At 41.6% G+C, this 19,447-nt stretch overlaps 1 protein-coding gene across 3 annotated transcripts in view; it reads right to left on the bottom strand.

Moving 5' to 3' along the window:
* Positions 1-19,447, bottom strand: part of WDR86 (WD repeat domain 86) — a 110,236-nt gene that overhangs the window by 17,151 nt on the left and 73,638 nt on the right. For all 3 annotated transcript variants that reach the window (XM_077268667.1, XM_077268665.1, XM_077268666.1), the window contains exons 3-4: positions 17,309-17,450; positions 12,260-12,680 (exon numbers count right to left, since the gene is read on the bottom strand). In XM_077268667.1, the coding sequence (XP_077124782.1) occupies positions 12,260-12,680; positions 17,309-17,450 (563 nt within the window). The remainder of the gene's footprint in view (positions 1-12,259; positions 12,681-17,308; positions 17,451-19,447) is intronic.

Here is a 19,447-nt window from a genome sequence, read left to right as displayed (position 1 = left end):
GGTTGGTATTTTCTGCACGAGAATCCCGAGACCTCTTTTTGCATTGACTGGTGGCAGAGAACAGGTGGAGCAAGCTTTGTATGGAGAAGATGCAATATGACACCTCATTGCTTATGAATGTTTATACACTGTAATGTGTAATGTAATGTTTGGATACTGTATCTGTCATGTACTGTTATAGGCTTAGGGATAGAATAGGATCTTAGGTAGTATAGGACCATAGTGGGGTAGAATAGAGGGAGGCATTATAGAGTTAAGGACTAGAGATAGAGAGTATTATAGAATCGGTTAGGAGCTAGGCAGCACAGGGGTTAACTAGATGGGAGGGGCAGCACAGAGCAGAGGAGTTTAGTCAGGATACTTTCTGGTTGTGTCAGACACCCAGCAGCTTTCCCAAGGCAGGACGTGTGAGCAAGTAGAGAGAGGGGGGACTATAGGCCATGGGGATAAAGCTGCTGTAGCAGAAAGGGGCCCCAGGCTGAGAATAGTGTCGACGGACACCAGTGGGACAAGATCATCCCTGAGCAATAACCGGGGTCTAAGACCAGGGCGGGAGTAGCTGAGATGGCGTTCCCGGCACCTTTCCCAGATGGAACCAGACAAACGGCTGACAAGGAACTGGTGACAGGAAAGAACAGGAAGGACACGTACTGTCCAAAAGATTCAGCAAGGATTGTCAGGCAGTGGGAGCTGCTAGAAGGAACAGGGTCTGTCCAGATGACAGGGAAAGCGCAGGATGAGAGACTGTGAAATTTGCTGCCTATGAGATGAAGATCCTGTTGCCCAGTAAAGTTATGTTGTTTGAAAAGACTTATGATTCTGGGAGATTTTGTGAAGCTTGAGTAGTGGAACCTGAGAAGAGCCTGGCAGTGACTGTAAGTGTTTTGTCACACACAGCAGTAAGGACTTGTTTCATCTGTAAGGTGCCAGGGTGAGGGAACAGTACAGCCAGTTGCCACGACTACCACCCTGGCTGCCTTACATACACTAGTGTGATCGAGCAATGTATGCCAAGCTCTGTACCAGGAGAGACATAACAAATCCAAGGTGTAGTAACCAGAGGTCAGGAAAGGTGTATGGTCAGTAAATGGGATCAGAACTAGGAAAGACATAGTGGATACCAGATGTTGCACCATGCCTACCAGTCAGGTGCCAGAGATTCTGACTGGTCAGAAAAACATTGCAAGGCTTCCGTCTGGCAGCCACTGATGTGTCTGCTTGATAAAGGTCCTAACAGTCAACTTGCTAATCACTAGTAAGAGCCATATACCACAGAGTGCACCAGAGATCACTAATATCTGACTGTACCTTAAACTCAGGCCGGTTTCACACGACCATTTATTTCCGGTACCGGAGATATCCGTGTCCGTGTGTGTAATACTTGCGGAACACGTGTGGCAACCGTGTGCCGCATAAGTACCACATGGACGGCCAGTAGGGAGGAAGCGCTACAGTAAGCGCTGTTCCCTGGCACCAGGTGCTGAAGACGGCTCTCCTCATTCTCCCCTGATCTGCCGGCGATTGGCACAAGCAGAGGAGAATGATGAGATATTAAATTCAGAACAATGACAGCAGGTGGGGGCTTTTGGGACTATTACTCCCATCAACCTACACCTGCTGCCACTAATAACAGTGACTGCAGGAGCGGATGTTGGGGGTATTCCTCACCCGCCGCCTGCGCTATAACTAAATAAATTAATGAAAAGCCCGGCGTGGGTTCCCCCGTATTTTCTATAAAAAGCCAGGCAAAACTCACAGCTGGGGGCTTCAACCCTCAGCTGTCAGCTTCAGCAAGGCTGGATATCAAGAATAGAGGGGTCCTCACGCTGTTCTTATAAATTATTTAAATAAATTTTAAAATATGGTGTGGGGTCCCCCCATTTTAGACAACCAGCCTTGCTTACGCTGACAGCTGGGGGCTGGTATTCTCAGGCTGGTAAGGGGCCATTGATATAGACCTTAATGTGGAGACAACATTGTTTGCAGCAATCTGAAAATCAGAGATGCTTCTAGGGGCCAATGAACACCTGGATGATTCTGTGAGTGATTGGAAGAACATGCTTTGGCCAGATGAGACAAAAATTGAGGTCTTTGGCATTAACTCAACTCGCCATGTTTGGAGGAAGAGAACTGCTGCCTATGACTCAAAGAACACCGTCCCAATTGTCAGGAATGAAGGTGGAAACATTTTGTTTTGGGGGCGTTTCTCTGCTAAGGGCACAGGACTACTTAACTGCATCAATGGGAGAATGGATGGAGCCACGTACTGTAAAATCCTGAGTGACAACCTCCTTCTCTCCGCCAGGACATTAAAAATGGGTCATGGCTGGGTCTTCCAGCAAGACAATAACCCAAAACATACAGCCATGGCAACAAAGGAGTGACTCAAAAAGAAGCATATTAAGGTCATGGAGTGGCCTAGCCAGTCTCCAGACCTTAATCCCATAGAAAACATGGAGGGAGTTGAAGCTCCGAGTTGCTAAGCGAAAGCCTCAAAATCCTAATGATTTAGAAATGATCTGCAAAGAGAAGTGGACAAAAATTCCTCCTGACATGCAAAAACCTCATCATCAACTACAAAAAATGCTTGACGGCTGTGCTTGCCAACAAGGGTTTTGCCACCAAGTATTAAATCTTGTTTGCCAGAAGAATCAAATACTTATTTCTCACTGCAAAATGCAAATAAATTTATATAATTTATACAATGTGATTTTCTGGATCTCTCAATGTTAAAATTAAACTACTCTTAAAATTATAGACTGTTCATGTCTTTGTCAGTGGGCAAACTTACAAAATCAGCGAGGGATCAAATACTTATTTCCCCCACTGTATAAAGAGGTGGTCTAAAACTAATATCGATTTTCATCCTAAATGTTATCTCTATTTATTTTACAAATATATAACAGTTTTTCAAATATGATTTAATTAAAAAGTCCCTACCATTCCCTCTCTAATCTAATTGCTTTATTCTATTTTTTTCCTATTTCCTATCTGACAGCGATTTGTTTCAGAATCCCCAGGGCATGCTGGGATACTCAAATGGGACGCCATCAGGAGACAGAGGCTATGGTCACTGTTATAGCCTCTGTTTCCATCCTCAAATGAAGCGTCATCAGTGACATCCGTTTCAGGGGCTGGGCTAGTCGTTAGTCCTTGATCTACTTAGCATATGTCAGTTGTCTATTCCATCTTAGCAGAAGAAACACCGTGAAATGTGAAGACTGCAGCCAATCAGCAGCTGATGATTGACTGCAGCAGTCATGTGACACCAGCATGGGAAGAAGGGATAAAAGCTCAGCAGTGATACCGGTCTGGAAGGTAATTATAGATTTTCTTAAAGTTATGTAGCACCATGGAGCCATTAATAATGAACAACCCCTTTAAGTCCCTAAAATTCCTCTTAGGGACTACATTTTTGAATGAAAGAGAATCTATTATCCAGGAAGCACAAATAAAATGTTAAGTTCAACCAACTTTATTTGACATAAACAGAAATAACTAAACAATGTAACATAAGTTTTATATCACTATAATGAAAGCATATTTCAGGAAGAGAAACGTTCAAGATTAAAGCCTTATTTTTTCCTACATGATTTAGCGCTAGAATGCAGACACATTCCCTTTAAGTATCTGAATTAAAATAGCCTCCCCAGAGTACATTGGCCTCACGAGATACAAGGGGAGGTCAAAGTACAGTAAGATGAGAAATGCCACATGGCCGATTTAACCTCTCACATAAAGGCAACTAAACTTCATCCTGTTAGAAAACTGTGCGAAAATAATTATTTCAATATTTTCTGGATGTAAAGATAGCAAATGAAACAAAGCACGCTCTCCCCAAATATATTATAGGACGGAGACATGGTTAGAATTATTGGTCAATGCCAAAGCTCTTTAACTATGCCATTTTAAAACTTTGAAAAAAATCGGAAAATATTCAGTAGCCTATAATATACCATGCAAGGGGTCTGTAAAAATATATTGTGTCTAGTTAGCAAATTTTAAAATGTTTGTAAAGTGTAACTCCATGATTAAAGGGGTATTCTCAAGTTGTCCCTTGAGAAAAGTTCTGTGGGAGGACCGAAACTTTGCCACATTGGCTAATAAAGGCCACCCTTTTTGTTTATTAATGGAGTGCTGCCTCTATATTATATATATATATATATATATATATATATATATATATACAGTATATATATATATACAGTTGTGCTCATTGGTCATCATGAGCCAGTTGAATTGCCACCAAGGTCTCCCGATCTGACCCCCTTAGACTTTTATCTTTGGGGTCATTTGAAGGCAATTGTCTATGCTGTGAAGATATGAGATGTGCAGCATCTGAAATAACAGATACTGGAAGTCTGTGCTAGCATTTCTTCTGCAGTGTTGCTATCAGTGTGTCAAGATGGGAAAAGAGGGTTGCATTGACAATCCAACACAATGGGCAGCGCATATTTTATAAGTGGTCATAAACTTGTAAATAACTCATGAAAGAATAAAGTTACATTAAAACCAAGCACACCATTGTTTTTCTTGGGAAATTCTCAAAAGGTTTGATGTGTCACATGACCCTTTTCCCATTGAAAAAATAAAGTTGGATCCAAAATGGCTGACTTCAAAATGGCCGCCATGGTCACCACTCATCTAGAAAAGTTTTCCCCCTCCCATGTACTAATGTGCCACAAACAGGAAGTTGATATCGCCAACCATTCCCATTTTATTTAGCTATATACACACATATATATACAGTGATGGCCAAAAGTATTCACACCCCTACAATTTTGTCAGATAATTCTCAGTTTCTTCCTGAAAATGATTGCAAACACAAATTCTTTGGAATTATTATCTTCATTTAATTTGTCTTAAATGAAAAAAACACAAAAAGAATTGTCCTAAAGCCAAATTGGATATAATTCCACACCAAACATAAAAAAGAGGGTGGACAAAAGTATTGGCACTGTTCGAAAAATCATGTGATGCTTCTCTAATTTGTGTAATTAACAGCACCTGTAACTTACCTGTGGCACCTAACAGGTGTTGGCAATAACTAAATCACACTTGCAGCCAGTTGACATGGATTAAAGTTGACTCAACCTCTGTCCTGTGTCCTTGTGTGTACCACATTGAGCATGGAGAAAAGAAAGAAGACCAAAGAACTGTCTGAGGACTTGAGAAACCAAATTGTGAGGAAGCAAGAGCAATCTCAAGGCTACAAGTCCATCTCCAAAGACCTGAATGTTCCTGTGTCTACAATGCACAGTGTCATCAAGAAGTGTAAAGCCCATGGCACTGTGGCTAACCTCCCTAGATGTGGACGGAAAAGAAAAATTGACAAGAGATTTCAACGCAAGAATGTGCGGATGTTGGATAAAGAACCTCGACTAGCATCCAAACAAGTTCAAGCTGCCCTGTAGTCCGAGGGTACAACAGTGTCAACCCGTACTATCCGTCGGCGTCTGAATGAAAAGGGACTGTATGGTAGGAGACCCAGGAAGACCCCACTTCTTACCCCGAGACATAAAAAAGCCAGGCTGGAGTTTGCCAAAACTTACCTGAAAAAGCCTAAAATGTTTTGGAAGAATGTTCTCTGGTCAGATGAGACAAAAGTAGAGCTTTTTGGGCAAAGGCATCAACATTGAGTTTACAGGAGAAAAAAAGAGGCATTCAAAGAAAAGAACACGGTCCCTACAGTCAAACATGGCGGAGGTTCCCTGATGTTTTGGGGTTGCTTTGCTGCCTCTGGCACTGGACTGCTTGACCGTGTGCATGGCATTATGAAGTCTGAAGACTACCAAAAATTTTGCAGCATAATGTAGGGCCCAGTGTGAGAAAGTTGTTTCTCCCTCAGAGGTCATGGGTTTTCCAGCAGGACAATGACCCAAAATATGGCAAAGTTTTTGTTCACAGAATCTTCCTCAAGTGTCTGCAGTATGAAAATGATAGAGTTCGGTCCCTGTGCCCCGACAAGCAGGTTTCGCACAACTTCATGCCCCCTGAAGAAGCTGTGCGAAACGTGAGTCTCGGGGCAGAAGGACTGAACTCCAAACACATGTATAAAATACTTATTCATGGACTCAGCATGGTGGCCACATAGAAGCCTTACTCCATACAATGCTTAAGGGGAGTAGTCACATTTATAGATACTGTTATTATTATTATTACTATTATTATAGTTTTGATCTATTTATGTTTTGATCTAAAACACTTTTTGACACCTGATCAATGTGAAATCTAGGATGAATGCATAAAAAAACTTTCTTGCACTAAAGCACTTTATTTACAGTGATTTTGTATTATCCTTTTTTGCACTTTTATTAACTGTTTACATATAATAAAGTTTGCACTGGTAGGCTAACAATATTTAGGAGTTTCAACCACTTATTTCTTATTCTGCACTTTTTTCTGATTTTTTTAATTCTAGTTTTTATTGTTTTTTGAAATCATTAAAAATTTAATTTTTATACTGATACATTAGCATTTCAGTCATTACTAAAGGGTAATTGTGTTAAATATTCTGATATGATTGCTGTGCCTTCTACAGATTTAATAATCAAGGAAAGGACTACGTTTTTGGTAGAATGGTTAATACCTTGTATCACCCCCTTTTACAAGTATCACCCCCTTTTACAAGTATCACAGCTTGTAAACGTATTTGTATCCAAGCAAGAGTTTTTCAATTCTTGTTTGATGGATTTTCATCCATTCTTCCTTGGGAAAATTCTTCCAGTTCTGTGAGATTCCTGGGTCGTCTTGCATGCACTGCTATTTTGAGGTTTAGCTACAGATTTTCACTGATGTTCAGATCAGGTGTCCCATGCATTGTGTGCGGCGGCTCCTGAGGATGGAGGCCTGGTGGCAGCAGAAGCCTGCGGCCTACAAGCAAGTGTGACGCACCCCACACCCTACAGCACACTGAGACTGGGAAACTCCTTGTCTGTAAATTGCCAGAGCGAATCCAGACAGCAGCTCCGTCGCGACTACCGCGCTCGGCCACTTTACACAGGTCAAAGTTTATTTTGCATCGTAAATCAAAATTAATAAAATTAATTATATTTGCTAAAAAGAAACAGGAGGACCTTTCACCAGCCATGGTAGTTGCTTCCATACCTCTTATGAATATAAGGACAGGTACAGTAGCAGGAAACAATTTTCTAAAACTTTTTCTACCACGCAACACGGATAAGTGGGCAAACACATTTAAGATCTGTACAAAAAAGTGCAGCTGATTTTGACCCACCACTACTAGATGTCTAACATAATCTATTTATATACAGTTAGGTCCATATATATTTGGACAGAGACAACATTTTTCTCATTTTGGTTATAGACATTACCACAATGAATTTTAAACAAAACAATTCAGATGCAGTTGAAGTTCAGACTTTCAGCTTTCATTTGAGGGTATCCACATTAAAATTGGATGAAGGGTTTAGCAGTTTCAGCTCCTTAACATGTGCCACCCTGTGTTTAAAGGGACCAAAAGTAATTGGACAGATTCAATAATTTTAAATAAAATGTTCATTTCTAGTACTTGGTTGAAAATCCTTTGTTGGCAATGACTGCCTGAAGTCTTGAACTCATGGACATCACCAGACACTGTGTTTCCTCCTTTTTGATGCTCTGCCAGGCCTTCACTGCGGTGGTTTTCAGTTGCTGTTTGTTTGTGGCCTTTCTGTCTGAAGTTTAGTCTTTAACAAGTGAAATGCATGCTCAATTGGGTTGAGATCAGGTGACTGACTTGGCCATTCAAGAATATTCCACTTCTTTGCTTTAATTAACTCCTGGGTTGCTTTGGCTTCATGTTTTGGGTCATTGTCCATCTGTAGTATGAAACGACGACCAAACAGTTTTGCTGCATTTGGCTGGATCTGAGCACACAGTATGGCTCTGAATACCTCAGAATTCATTCGGCTGCTTCTGTCCTGTGTCACATCATCAATAAACACTAGTGACCCAGTGCCACTGGCAGCCATGCATGCCCAAGCCATCACACTGCCTCCGCTGTGTTTTACAGATGATGTGGTATGCTTTGGATCATGAGCTGTACCAAGCCTTCGCCATACTTTTCTCTTTCCATCATTCTGGTAGAGGTTGATCTTGGTTTCATCTGTCCAAAGAATGTTCTTCCTGAACTGTGCTGGCTTTTTTAGATGTTTTTTAGCAAAGTCCAGTCTAGCCTTTTTATTCTTGACACTTATGAGTGGCTTGCACCGTGCAGTGAACCCTCTGTATTTACTTTCATGCAGTCTTCTCTTTATGATAGATTTGGATATTGATACGCCTACCTCCGGGAGAGTGTTGGTCACTTGGTTGGCTGTTGTGAAGGGGTTTCTCGTCACCATGGAGATTATTCTGCGATCACCCACCACTGTTGTCTTCCGTGGGCGCCCAGGTCTTTTTGCATTGATGAGTTCACCAGTACTTTCTTTCCTTCTCAGGATGTACCAAACTGTACATTTTGCCACTCCTAATATTGTAGCAATTTCTCGGATGGGTTTTTTCTGTTTTCACAGCTTAAGAATGGCTTGTTTCACCTTCATGGAGAGCACTTTTGACCGCATGTTTACTTCATAGGAAAACCTTCCAAATGCAAGCACCACACCTCAAATCAACTCCAGGCCTTTTATCTGCTTAGTTGAGAATGACATAATGAAGGGATTGCCCACACCTGTCCATGAAATAGCCTTGGAGTCAATTGTCCAATTACTTTTGGTCCCTTTAAAAAACAGGGTGGCACAGGTTAAGGAGCTGAAACTCCTAAACTCTTCATCCAATTTTAATATGGATACCCTCAAATGAAAGCTAAAAGTCTGAACTTCAACTGCATCTGAATTGTTTTGTTTAAAATTAAATTGTGGTAATGTCTATAACCAAAATGAGAAAAATGTTGTCTCTGTCCAAATATATATGGACCTAACTGTAATTACCTTAAATTGTCTGTCTTCCACTTCAGTTTGGGTGTCCTCGAATCCCACAATCCACTGCGCCGCACAGGAAGTACGCCGACCGCCATTCTGGAATACCCAAGTGATGGGTATTCTAATATGGCACCCGCTGGTGGTACCAGGCCCTTGCGGAATACCACAAGCGGGTCATTGTCGGCCGCCCCGCTGCTGGGATTCCCCCGCCGCAAGAACCCCACGCCGCAAGGACTCCTCCCCACCGCTGGGATCTAGGACGCCGCTGGAATCCCGACCACCAGGGCACCCTCCCCGCCGGGCAGCCGTAGGAAAATGATTCACTGCGCAGCTGTGACCTTGGAGACAGAAATGCTTCCAGGGGTGAACCCCATGATGTTCCTATGTCTCAATATGTAAAGTGATGGGTGTCTCAATCACTTGAGACGATTGGCACGATAGAGTGCAACCTTTTTTGTATATTTGTGTATGGAGGTAGCTGCTCCTGGTATGCACTTATTCACACTAGTTTGGATGTGCCAGTCGTTTTTCTGTCATTTCTATGTTAGCTGACTGACTGAGCACTCCTCCCGTCACCATGTGGTTTTTAATTACACCTATCACACTTGGTTCCGGCCAACCCATATGTAGGCTTTACTGACAGAGGTGTCCACATTCACCCAGGCATACAGACATTGGCCTTCGGTAAGTGTTCACATTTGGACAGGGAGGTCAGGGACCCATCAGTTTAATGAGACCACCTAGACGATGGTTGATGGGCTCACACTATTTGATTAAATCAAATTCTGTGCAAAGCATCTTTCAAATATTTTCCTAATGTTCAAAAGCCATTTTGCTATTCATATTTCATGTATTTCATATTAGACATGCTTTGGCACGATAGAGTGCAACCTTTTTTGTATATCAATATGGAAACTGCTTCTGGTACCAACCTATTGCACGGTACCACCAGTGGAACACCATCGCACCACACACACACACTGTATATGCCGTACGCACCACACTCGCATTCACACTCTCACACATTCACACACACTCACTCACATACACACTCACACGCACGCTCACATTCACACATTCACGCTCACATTCATACTCACACACTCACATTCACACTCACATTCACTCACGCTCACATTCACATGCATGCTCATATTCACATTCACACTCATACACTCACACATTCACGCTCACATTCACACTCACACACTGAGGCAGCCTCTTGCGCGGTACCACCAGCAGAACAATGTTGCGAACATGCCGCCGCCGGGATCAGCCGAATGATTTACTGATTGCCGCCATCTTTGTACAGGAGAAGTGCATGCGCAGTTTTAATGTGACCGCCACTACCTGTCTGCACTAAGATGGCGGCCTTCTAATTTACTGCACCTGCGCAAATTATGCAAATCATTGGGCTGACCCCGGCGGCAGATGCGCGATGTGTCTACAGGCAGAGGAGGCCAGTCACATTACAGTAAAGAGGTTTTCCCACAACGAAAGTTAATTTTAAAAACTGTCTGTGTCTGACTGTGTACGGAGCATACCACATCTCCTGGGCAGGGGAGGAAGCAAAAGACAATACTGATTTTACAGCAGGGTATCACAGTGGATTCATTTTGTGAGGTAAAATATTTCACTGACTGTTTTTAAAAAATATTTTACCTCACAAAATGTATCCTCTGCGATCTCCTGCTGTAATGTCAGTATTGTCTTTTGCTTCCTCCCCTGCCCAGGAGCTGTGGTATGTTCTGTACATGGTCAGACACAGGGGTGAGTGTGTCTGACCGTGTACGGAGCATACCACATCTCCTGGGCAGGGGAGGAAGCAAAAGACAATACTGATTTTACAGAAGGGTATCACAGTGGATTCATTTTGTGAGGTAAAATATTTCACTGACTGTTTTTAAAAAATATTTTACCTCACAAAATGTATCCTCTGCGATCTCCTGCTGTAATGTCAGTATTGGCTTTTGCTTCCTCCCCTGCCCAGGAGATGTGGTATGCTCCGTACATGGACAGACATAGACAATTTTTAAAATTAACTTTTGTTTGTGGGAAAACCCCTTTAAAAAGCAAATATCGACGCCAACATGGCTCTTCTTAAAAAATACGCCAATGACAATGAAAGGAAAGCAGCAAAGGCACAAATTCGAAGACAACAAATTAGACTCTTGAAGAGCAACAGCATCACTGGGACAAAAACAATGCATAAGTGTAGGCGTCAAGCACCTGAGTCCCCTGATGCAAAAGTCATTAGATTATCACAGAATGCCATTAGGTAACAATAACGCCGCATTCCTGCCCCCATCGTGACATTACCGCCCTCCCGATGCGATAGCATCGGGCCTCCATTTAGTAAATAATAAATGTGGAACAAGTCTCCATTTTTTACCTCTCTACATATTCAACCAAATACTAGCTGAAGTTCTGCAGTATGAATAATACAAATACCAATATAGATTAAAAAAACATGTTGGAATTACGTAGAGATGACAATGCATTATTTTATGGTTTAGCGAGCATTTGTGATATCCTGAGTACTCTGTTATATATTAGTAATCGTACACCAAGCTTTGCAATTACCCAGCCCCCAACACTCACCAGATGTTTTCTAACCTTTTGGGATGACAACCCCTCCATGTTTCCTTTGTGTTTCCTGACTCACAACGCTAATTGGGTTTGATAAAATGTTGTCTCAGACTGACCCTTTATCGAAGCCCTGTGTGATTATTTCCGCTGTCCATCAGGAGTGTATAACAAATATAGGACAGGCCAAAAACAGATAATATTCAATGTATACTGCAAGCATAGACGTTTTTCATCTGTATCATACACCTATTAAATATTTCACTTTCACAAAAACACTTGAAATCCCACTATGGAGACCATTCAATACACAAAGTCACCTCTATTACCAAGAATAGGAGTTACAGAGAAGCAAATTGATTTACAGGACCCAGGTGAGTATTCACATAACCGTACTTAAAAATGATGTTTTACTCCCGAAAGAGTCACTTTCTTTCTGTCTATCTTTGCTTTGAGGGATGGGGCGTTCTAGCACCTATAGTGCTGGCAGTTGAAATGTAGCCACCTGCTGAAAAGAGTAATTGGCAAATCGCAAACCATGCAAAAACGGAACAGTGTCTGGACATATGTGACTAGTATGTCCACAAACAGCAGATTCACCTTTTTCTGGAGATGAGGGCAGATAGACAACACATTTCTACAGAGCTGGTGTGAATGGACAAGTAGACTTTAAGCAACATCTAATTCTACCTACCTGTGTAGGTAAGTTCACCTTTAAAGAATTAACTTTAGTATGAAATCATTGACTCACTTACCTCTAGACATATAACAGATCCTTGATGATCTCTGAATACTTTCAGCTGGTCACCAGTAACCATGTTCCACCTCCGGATGGTGTAGTCCGTACTGCCTGAAAACAGCTCGCTGTTGGGGGTGTCTAGCACTATACACAGTATGGCACCTAAATGTCCCCTCAATGTCTGGTAGCAGCACCCGCTAAACGCTTCCCAGATTTTCACTGTGCAGTCTGTGCTTCCAGTCACCAGGAATTCTTTCACTTCTTTGCCTTCAATGTCCGATTCCTCTAGGATGTCACTGGATGAAAAATGGGTTAAGACCAAGATGCAGTTTCTGTGACCCAGAAACTCCTGAAGAGGTCTCCCAGTGTCAGTGTCCCAACAGCGAGCAGTTCTGTCATAAGATCCACTGAAGAGCAAGTTCCTGACCACAAGAATCCTGTGGGAGATTTACATGAAAAATTCATAAACATTTAACTAATTTTTGAGAGAAACAACAGTACAAATTCTAAATACATATATATAACTGTGGTCATACCTACTTAACAGGTTAGGCTGGTTTCACACTTGCGTTTTGATCTGCAGCGTTTGTAAAAAAAAAACCGCATGTGGTGAAAAAACGCATGTAAACGCGTGCAAACGCTGCGTTTTTTAGACGCATGCGTTTTTGCATGCAGAAAAAAAACCGTGGCGTTTTGACGCGTTTACATGCGTTTTTTCCTGCGTTTGCGTTTTTGAAACGCATGCTGAGAAGTGTGTGACAGCTGCCAATCATCAAAATCAACTAGAAAACCCACTATTAATAGAATTAGCTAGGGTTAGGGTTAGGGTTAGGATCCCTAGGGTTATGTTTAGGGGTAGGGTTAGTGTTAGGGGTAGGGTTTGGATCCCTAGGGTTAGGGTTAGGGGTAGCTTTTTATTAGAAGAATGTCCTGGTCATCAGGTCACTGATAAGCCACCCCCAACCATCAAGGTGATAAAGGGATCCAAAGCCTAACCCTACCCCTAACCCTAGGGATCCAAACCCTAACCCTAACCCTTGGGATCCAAACCCTAACCCTAACCCTAGGGATCCAAACCCTAACCCTACCCCTAACCCTAAACCTAACCCTAACCCTAGGGATCCTAGGGATCCATAGGGATTGGCTATTATGTTGACCTGGAGACCAGGACATTCTTCTAATAAAAAGCTTTGTTCAATGTGGACACCCCAAGATATACGGTATTGCTATAGAGTACTAAAAATATAAACTCGGAGAGTATTCACTGTCATATTGTTAGGGTTAGGGGTAGGGTTAAGGTTAGGGTTAGGGTTTGGATCCCTAGGGTTAGGGTTAGGGTTAGGATCCCTTTATCACCCTGATGGTGGGGGGTGGCTTATCAGGGTGTATTCTTGTTTTTTTCTATAAAAACGCATGCGTTTAAAACGCAAGCAAACGCATGTATGCAAAAACGCATGCGTTTCCATAGACATCAATGTATTTTTAGCCGCAAATCAAACGCAAATGAACACATGCGGTTTTTTGCGGCAAAAAAAGCCTCTGAAAATTACTACATGTTGCATTTCTGCAAAAGAACGCATGCAGCAAAAAACGCATGCGTCGTTAAACGCAGCAAAACGCGTACAAAAAACGCATGCGTTTTTAATGTTAAACATAGGGAAAAAAACGCATGCGTTTTTTTCGGTAAAAACGCTGCAGATCAAAAGGCAAGTGTGAAACCAGCCTAAGTCCTAAGACAGTAAGTCATCACCTGTCAACAGGACAGGGAATATCTTGCTGATCACTATGTGTCCAACTGCTGAGACCCCCAGTGATACCGAGAAAAGGGACCTAGAATCATTTTCCGCAGAACACCTTCTGGAATGTAGCAGTGGTGAGCATGCTCGATCTCGGCTCTATTCTATGTCTATGGGACTATGGGAAATGGCTTACTCCAACAATCCCATAGACAATGAATAGAATGAAGGTCACACCAGCACACCATTCAAGAAAAGGACTCTGCAGAACATGATCCTAGTTGTTAGTATCGTTGGAGGTCCCAGTGGTCAAATCCCCAGTAATCAGTAAGTTATCACCAATTCAATTAACTTAATCCCCATCTTGAGAATAAACCCGTAATATACAGGATCATTTTTGGGACTAGATCTACAAGGAGGAAATAATGAAGTAGTTTTCACAGGACAAACACAAGGAGATCGGTCAGGGTTTTCTGTCATACATACACACTGAGAAACCTGTTCAAAGCTACGCGGGGCGTGTTCTTCTTTCTCCCCAGAGTGGCAGCCTGCTTATGATTGGTCAACGTTATACAGGAGTAATTGTCAGTGAAAACTGTCTGATAACACCCACTTGGACTTAACGAACGTTAACTCATTAGGCACCAAATTCTTTGATTGCTAATGCTAATATCTCCGCAATGGAGAGGTGAAATTTAAAAAAAAAAACTTTATTCATCTCTGCAGCCACTATTACATCATGTGTCCAGTTAAACATGAAAAATTTGGTGATGGGTCTTTTTACGCAAATAAGGCTGAGATGCAAAGTCCTTGCAGAGCTATCAATTTCTGGACATCTGACCACTGGAACCCCCCATTGATCCTAGGATCTGGAGGTACCAAAGTCCCCTGTGATGACCGCTTCTGTGAATTCTCCACCATTACGCCCTTCTATAAAACCCAGTGGACCCCTAGAAATGATACATTTATCACCTATCCTATGGATAAGTGAGAAATGTATTTAGTGAGTGAACCTCTTAAACTGGATATTTCCATGTTGGAATACCTCTTAAACTGGATATTTCCATGTTGGAATTGTACAGTCGGGAAACTGTCAATTCCCAAGTGACTGCAAGATCAGTAGCTACTGTATTGTATATAGACTGTTGATCTATTTCAGTATTGCTACTGCCGTTAAAGGGGCATTCCCATCTCATACACTTACGGCATATCCACAGGACATGCCATAAATGTATAGGATATGTACTATAGATCCCACCAATGGGACCCACATCTATCTTGAGATCAAGGACCTGTTGCGTGCTGCTTCCATTGCAGAGGTGGTTGGAATTCTCATACAAATTAAGAGTATCTCCGCCCACCTGATCAATGACACAGGGGTACGTCCGCGTCTCGTTCTTGACATAGATGCAGGTCCCATTGATGGGATCCACATCTACTAAACATTTATCGTATTTATACTTTATGTGAGAGAAAGTGTTTGCCCCTTCCTGATTTCCTATTTTTTTGCATGTTTGTCACACTTAAATGTTTCAGATCATCAAAAAAAGTAAATATTAGACAAAGATAACACAAGTAAAAACAAAAAGTAGCTTTTAAATTAAGGTCTTTATTATTAAGGGAAAAAGAAATCTTATCCTACAGGGCCTTGTGTGAAAAAGTGATTGCCCACCTTTCCCCCATAAACATAAATTTACTGTGGTTTATCACATCTTTCGGAAACTGAGTTCAAATTCCCTAGCCACATTCAGGCCTTTTTTAACACCACATCTGTTTTCAATCAAGAAATCACTTAAATAGGTCCTGCCTGACAAAGTGAAGTAGACCAAAAGATTCTCATAAGCTAGACATCATGCTGTGATCCAAATAAATTCTGGAGCAAATGAGAAACAAAGTAATTGAGATCCATTAATGTGGAAAAGGTTATAAATAGTGATGCGCGAGTGTGCTCGTTACTAGAGATTTCCAAGCATGCTCGGGTGTTCTCCGAGTATCAGGGGCATGCTCGTGTTTTAGGTTTGTGTTCCCGCAGCTGCATGATTTGCGGCTGCTAGACAGCCTGAATACATGTGGGGATTGCCTGTTTGTTAGGGAATCCCCACATGTAAACAGGCAATCCCCACATATATTCAGGTTGTCTAATAGCCGCAAATCATGCAGCTGCAGGAACACAAACATAAAAGATGAGCATGCTCCAGATACTCGGAGAACACCATAGCATGCTCGGAAATCTCTACTAACGAGCACACTTGCTCATCACTAGTTATAAAGCCAAGATGAAAGCCACTGCTGAGCATTAAGAACATAAAGGCTCATCTCAGTTTTGCCAGAAAATATCTTGATGACCCCAAGACCTTTGGGAGAATACTCTGTGGACTGACGAGACAAAAGTTGAACTTTTTGGAAGGTGTAAGTCCCATTACATCTGGCGTAGAGGTAACAGCATTCCAGTAAAAGAACATCATACCAACAGTAAAATATGGTGGTAGTGTGATGGTCTGGGGCTGTTTTGCTGCTTAAGGACCTGGAAGACTTGCTGTGGTAAATAGAACCATGAATTCTGCTGTCTGCCAAAAATCCTGAAGGAGAATGTCCAGCCATCTGTTGGTGACCTCAAGCTGAAGCACACTTGGGTTATGCAGCACGACAATGATCCAAAATGCACCAGCAAGTCCATCTCTGAATGGCTTAAGAAAAACAAAATTAAGACTTTGGTGTGACCTAGTCAAAGTCCTGACCTTAATCCAATTGTTATGCTTTGGTATGACCTTAAAAAGGCGGTTCATGCTCAGAAACCCTCCAATGAGGCTGAATTACAACAATTCTGCAAAAATGAGTGGGCCAAATTTGCTCCAGAGCATTGTAAAAGACTCAGTGCCAGTTATCGTAAACGCTTGATTGCAGTTGTTGCTGCTAAGGGTGGCCCAACCAGTTATTAGGTTTAGGAAGCAATCACTTTTTCACACAGGGACCTGTAGGTTTGGATTTCTTTTTCCCTTAATAATAAAGACCTTAATTTAAAAACTGCATTTTGTGTTTACTTGTTTTGTCTAATATTTAAATTTGTTTGATCATCTGAAACATTTACGTGTGACAAACATGCAAAAGAATAAGATATCTGGAAGGGGCAAACACTTTTTCACACAATTGTACAATTATTTAATATTTCACGCACAGAATATAAAATTTTCATGGTCTTCTTGGACAAAGTTGATGAGATCTGTCATGAATAAATGTGTGAGAGCAGAACGACGCACATGGAGAATGACAATCAAAACTTCGTCCACAGTATTCATTACAGGAAATTTTCTGAGAAAGTCATTACCCACCTGTTCACAATTGATGTATGTCCAGTGTACACAGTGTGACACTGTCCTGTCGACACCTCCCATTTCCTCACAGTGTGATCGGCGCTGCACGTGAAAGCTGCTTCATTCTCCAGGTGACAAAATGTAATGTAGCTGCTATGTCCTGTGGCCATGGCAAAAGAACAGAAACAAGAGACTCTCAACTCACCATGTACAGTGGTATCTACATAGTATAAGTAGCCAACCTACCGTAAGTAGCCGAAGATTAATAAAGGCACACAGCGGTAAGTGATACCACTTTGAAAAGTAGGCACTTTATCTGAACAGATTTTCTACACAGAAAAAAAAATTAAGCAGAAAAAAAATCACGGTAGAATGACTTCAATCTCATGGATTAAATTTAAGCCTCCAACACCCATAAGGCTACGTTCCCACAATGGGTATTTGGTGAGTTTTTGATGTTGCAGACTTCCTTCACCACTTTTGCACCTATTTCATTATTGCGCTTTTTTTTAATTGCGTTTTTTAGTGCGTTTTATTTACATGCACTTTTATCACGTTTTTGACACCTCAGTTTTTGCTTCTCTTTAGTATATCATGTTTTAAATAAAGCTGTTTTGCTTTCCATGCTTCCTGGTGTTTGGCTTTGACAAAACCTTACGGCTACAGTCAAATGTAAATCACATGAACTTGTAGTGAATTTCTGCAGCAGAACGCAGATGCGTTTTTTAATCTGTGGATTCTCTTCATCTAATGCAATTCTATTGCTGTTAAACAACAGCTTTGTCAGGAGCTTTGCAATCTTAGTGTGATAAAACAGTGGGCATGAGATTTCTATAAATCTCATCTACTTTGCTAGAACAGTAAGGGTATGTGTCCACGTTCAGGTTTGCTTCAGGCTTTGGTCAGGATTTTATGCAGGTAAAATCCTGACCAAAAATGCACCTGAGGTCACTGGCAGGTCACCTGCGGTGTTCCTGCGTGTTTTGCATATTGTAGCAACATGCTGCGTTCCGAAAAAACGCACCGCATGTGCGTTTTTGCGGGAAAAACGCATGTGTTTTTTAATGCACAGTGGAGACGGGGTTTCATGAAATCCCCTCCACTATGCTGTAACATCTGGACGCTGCGTTTTTGACGCTGCGGCTCAACGCTGCGTCAAAAACGCAGCGTTTCCTGAACGTGGACACATACCCTAAGACGCTGCATTTTTAGTGCAGAAAAGCTATTCAAAAACTCATTGAGGGAACTTACCGTAATCTTAATCATGTTTGGTCAACTCTAGACAAACTTCCGCTACAGCAAGCTGCCTATCGTTATCTTAGGCTTCAGCCTTTTCCAAAACCTACTGTGCAAATGGACTCATTTTTGTAGAGGGAAACATGTCCCCTCCTGAAGTATAAAGTCCCATAAAATCCTTGTTTTACTCTCAATCCAAAAAAAGGAGACAAAAATCAGGTTGTATTTTAGGGCACTAATTGCTTCATAATCAGAAGCATCCTATCTTGTTCATTAGAAATGTTACAACAAGATCAGAAAAATGATTAGTAATTTGAATTTGCTGTAAATTAGGCATTAAAGTGTACCTTGTTTCAGGTAACCTTTAAAAGTAAGCTGTCCTATGTGATCATGAGTAATAACACTATTTCTAGCCATATTATACGACTACTATCTTGCGCTTTCACTAGTCCTCTCCTCTGAAGGCTCTTTCTTTATGTTTCAGTTGTCTCACAGCTAGTGGGTGGAGATCAACTGCTATTATAAATCCTATACACAGTTCAAAGAACTAAGGGATTCCTGCTCTTCTTTATCTGTTTAATGTATGTTTAGAAGCAGCTAAGGCATGCAGAACACTAGCATCACCTAGCAGTGTAGCTATGAATCCAGCTCTGTAATGAGGCAAAGCAGTTATTTGAAACTGCAGCGCCATCAATCTGCGTTTGCCTTTTTCTCACTGTGCTGAGTGCTCCTCACTCCTCCCCACTATAGAAAAAATACGAGCTGTAACCTGATACCTCACTGTGCTGACAGTCTGCTTTGCTTCAACCAAGACTGTTTTGAGCTGTTATTTTTCATATTGGATGAAAAGTTCAAGAAGCAGTGGTATAGGAAGAAGAGGCTCATAATTGTAGAAAGAAGCAGATTTCTCTGATAAGACAT

This window comes from Ranitomeya variabilis, chromosome 6 (assembly GCF_051348905.1).
Source record: "Ranitomeya variabilis isolate aRanVar5 chromosome 6, aRanVar5.hap1, whole genome shotgun sequence".
NCBI lineage: Eukaryota > Metazoa > Chordata > Amphibia > Anura > Dendrobatidae > Ranitomeya > Ranitomeya variabilis.
The sequence above is the reverse complement of the archived record's forward strand: the minus strand, read 5'-3'. Positions and strand labels throughout refer to the sequence as shown.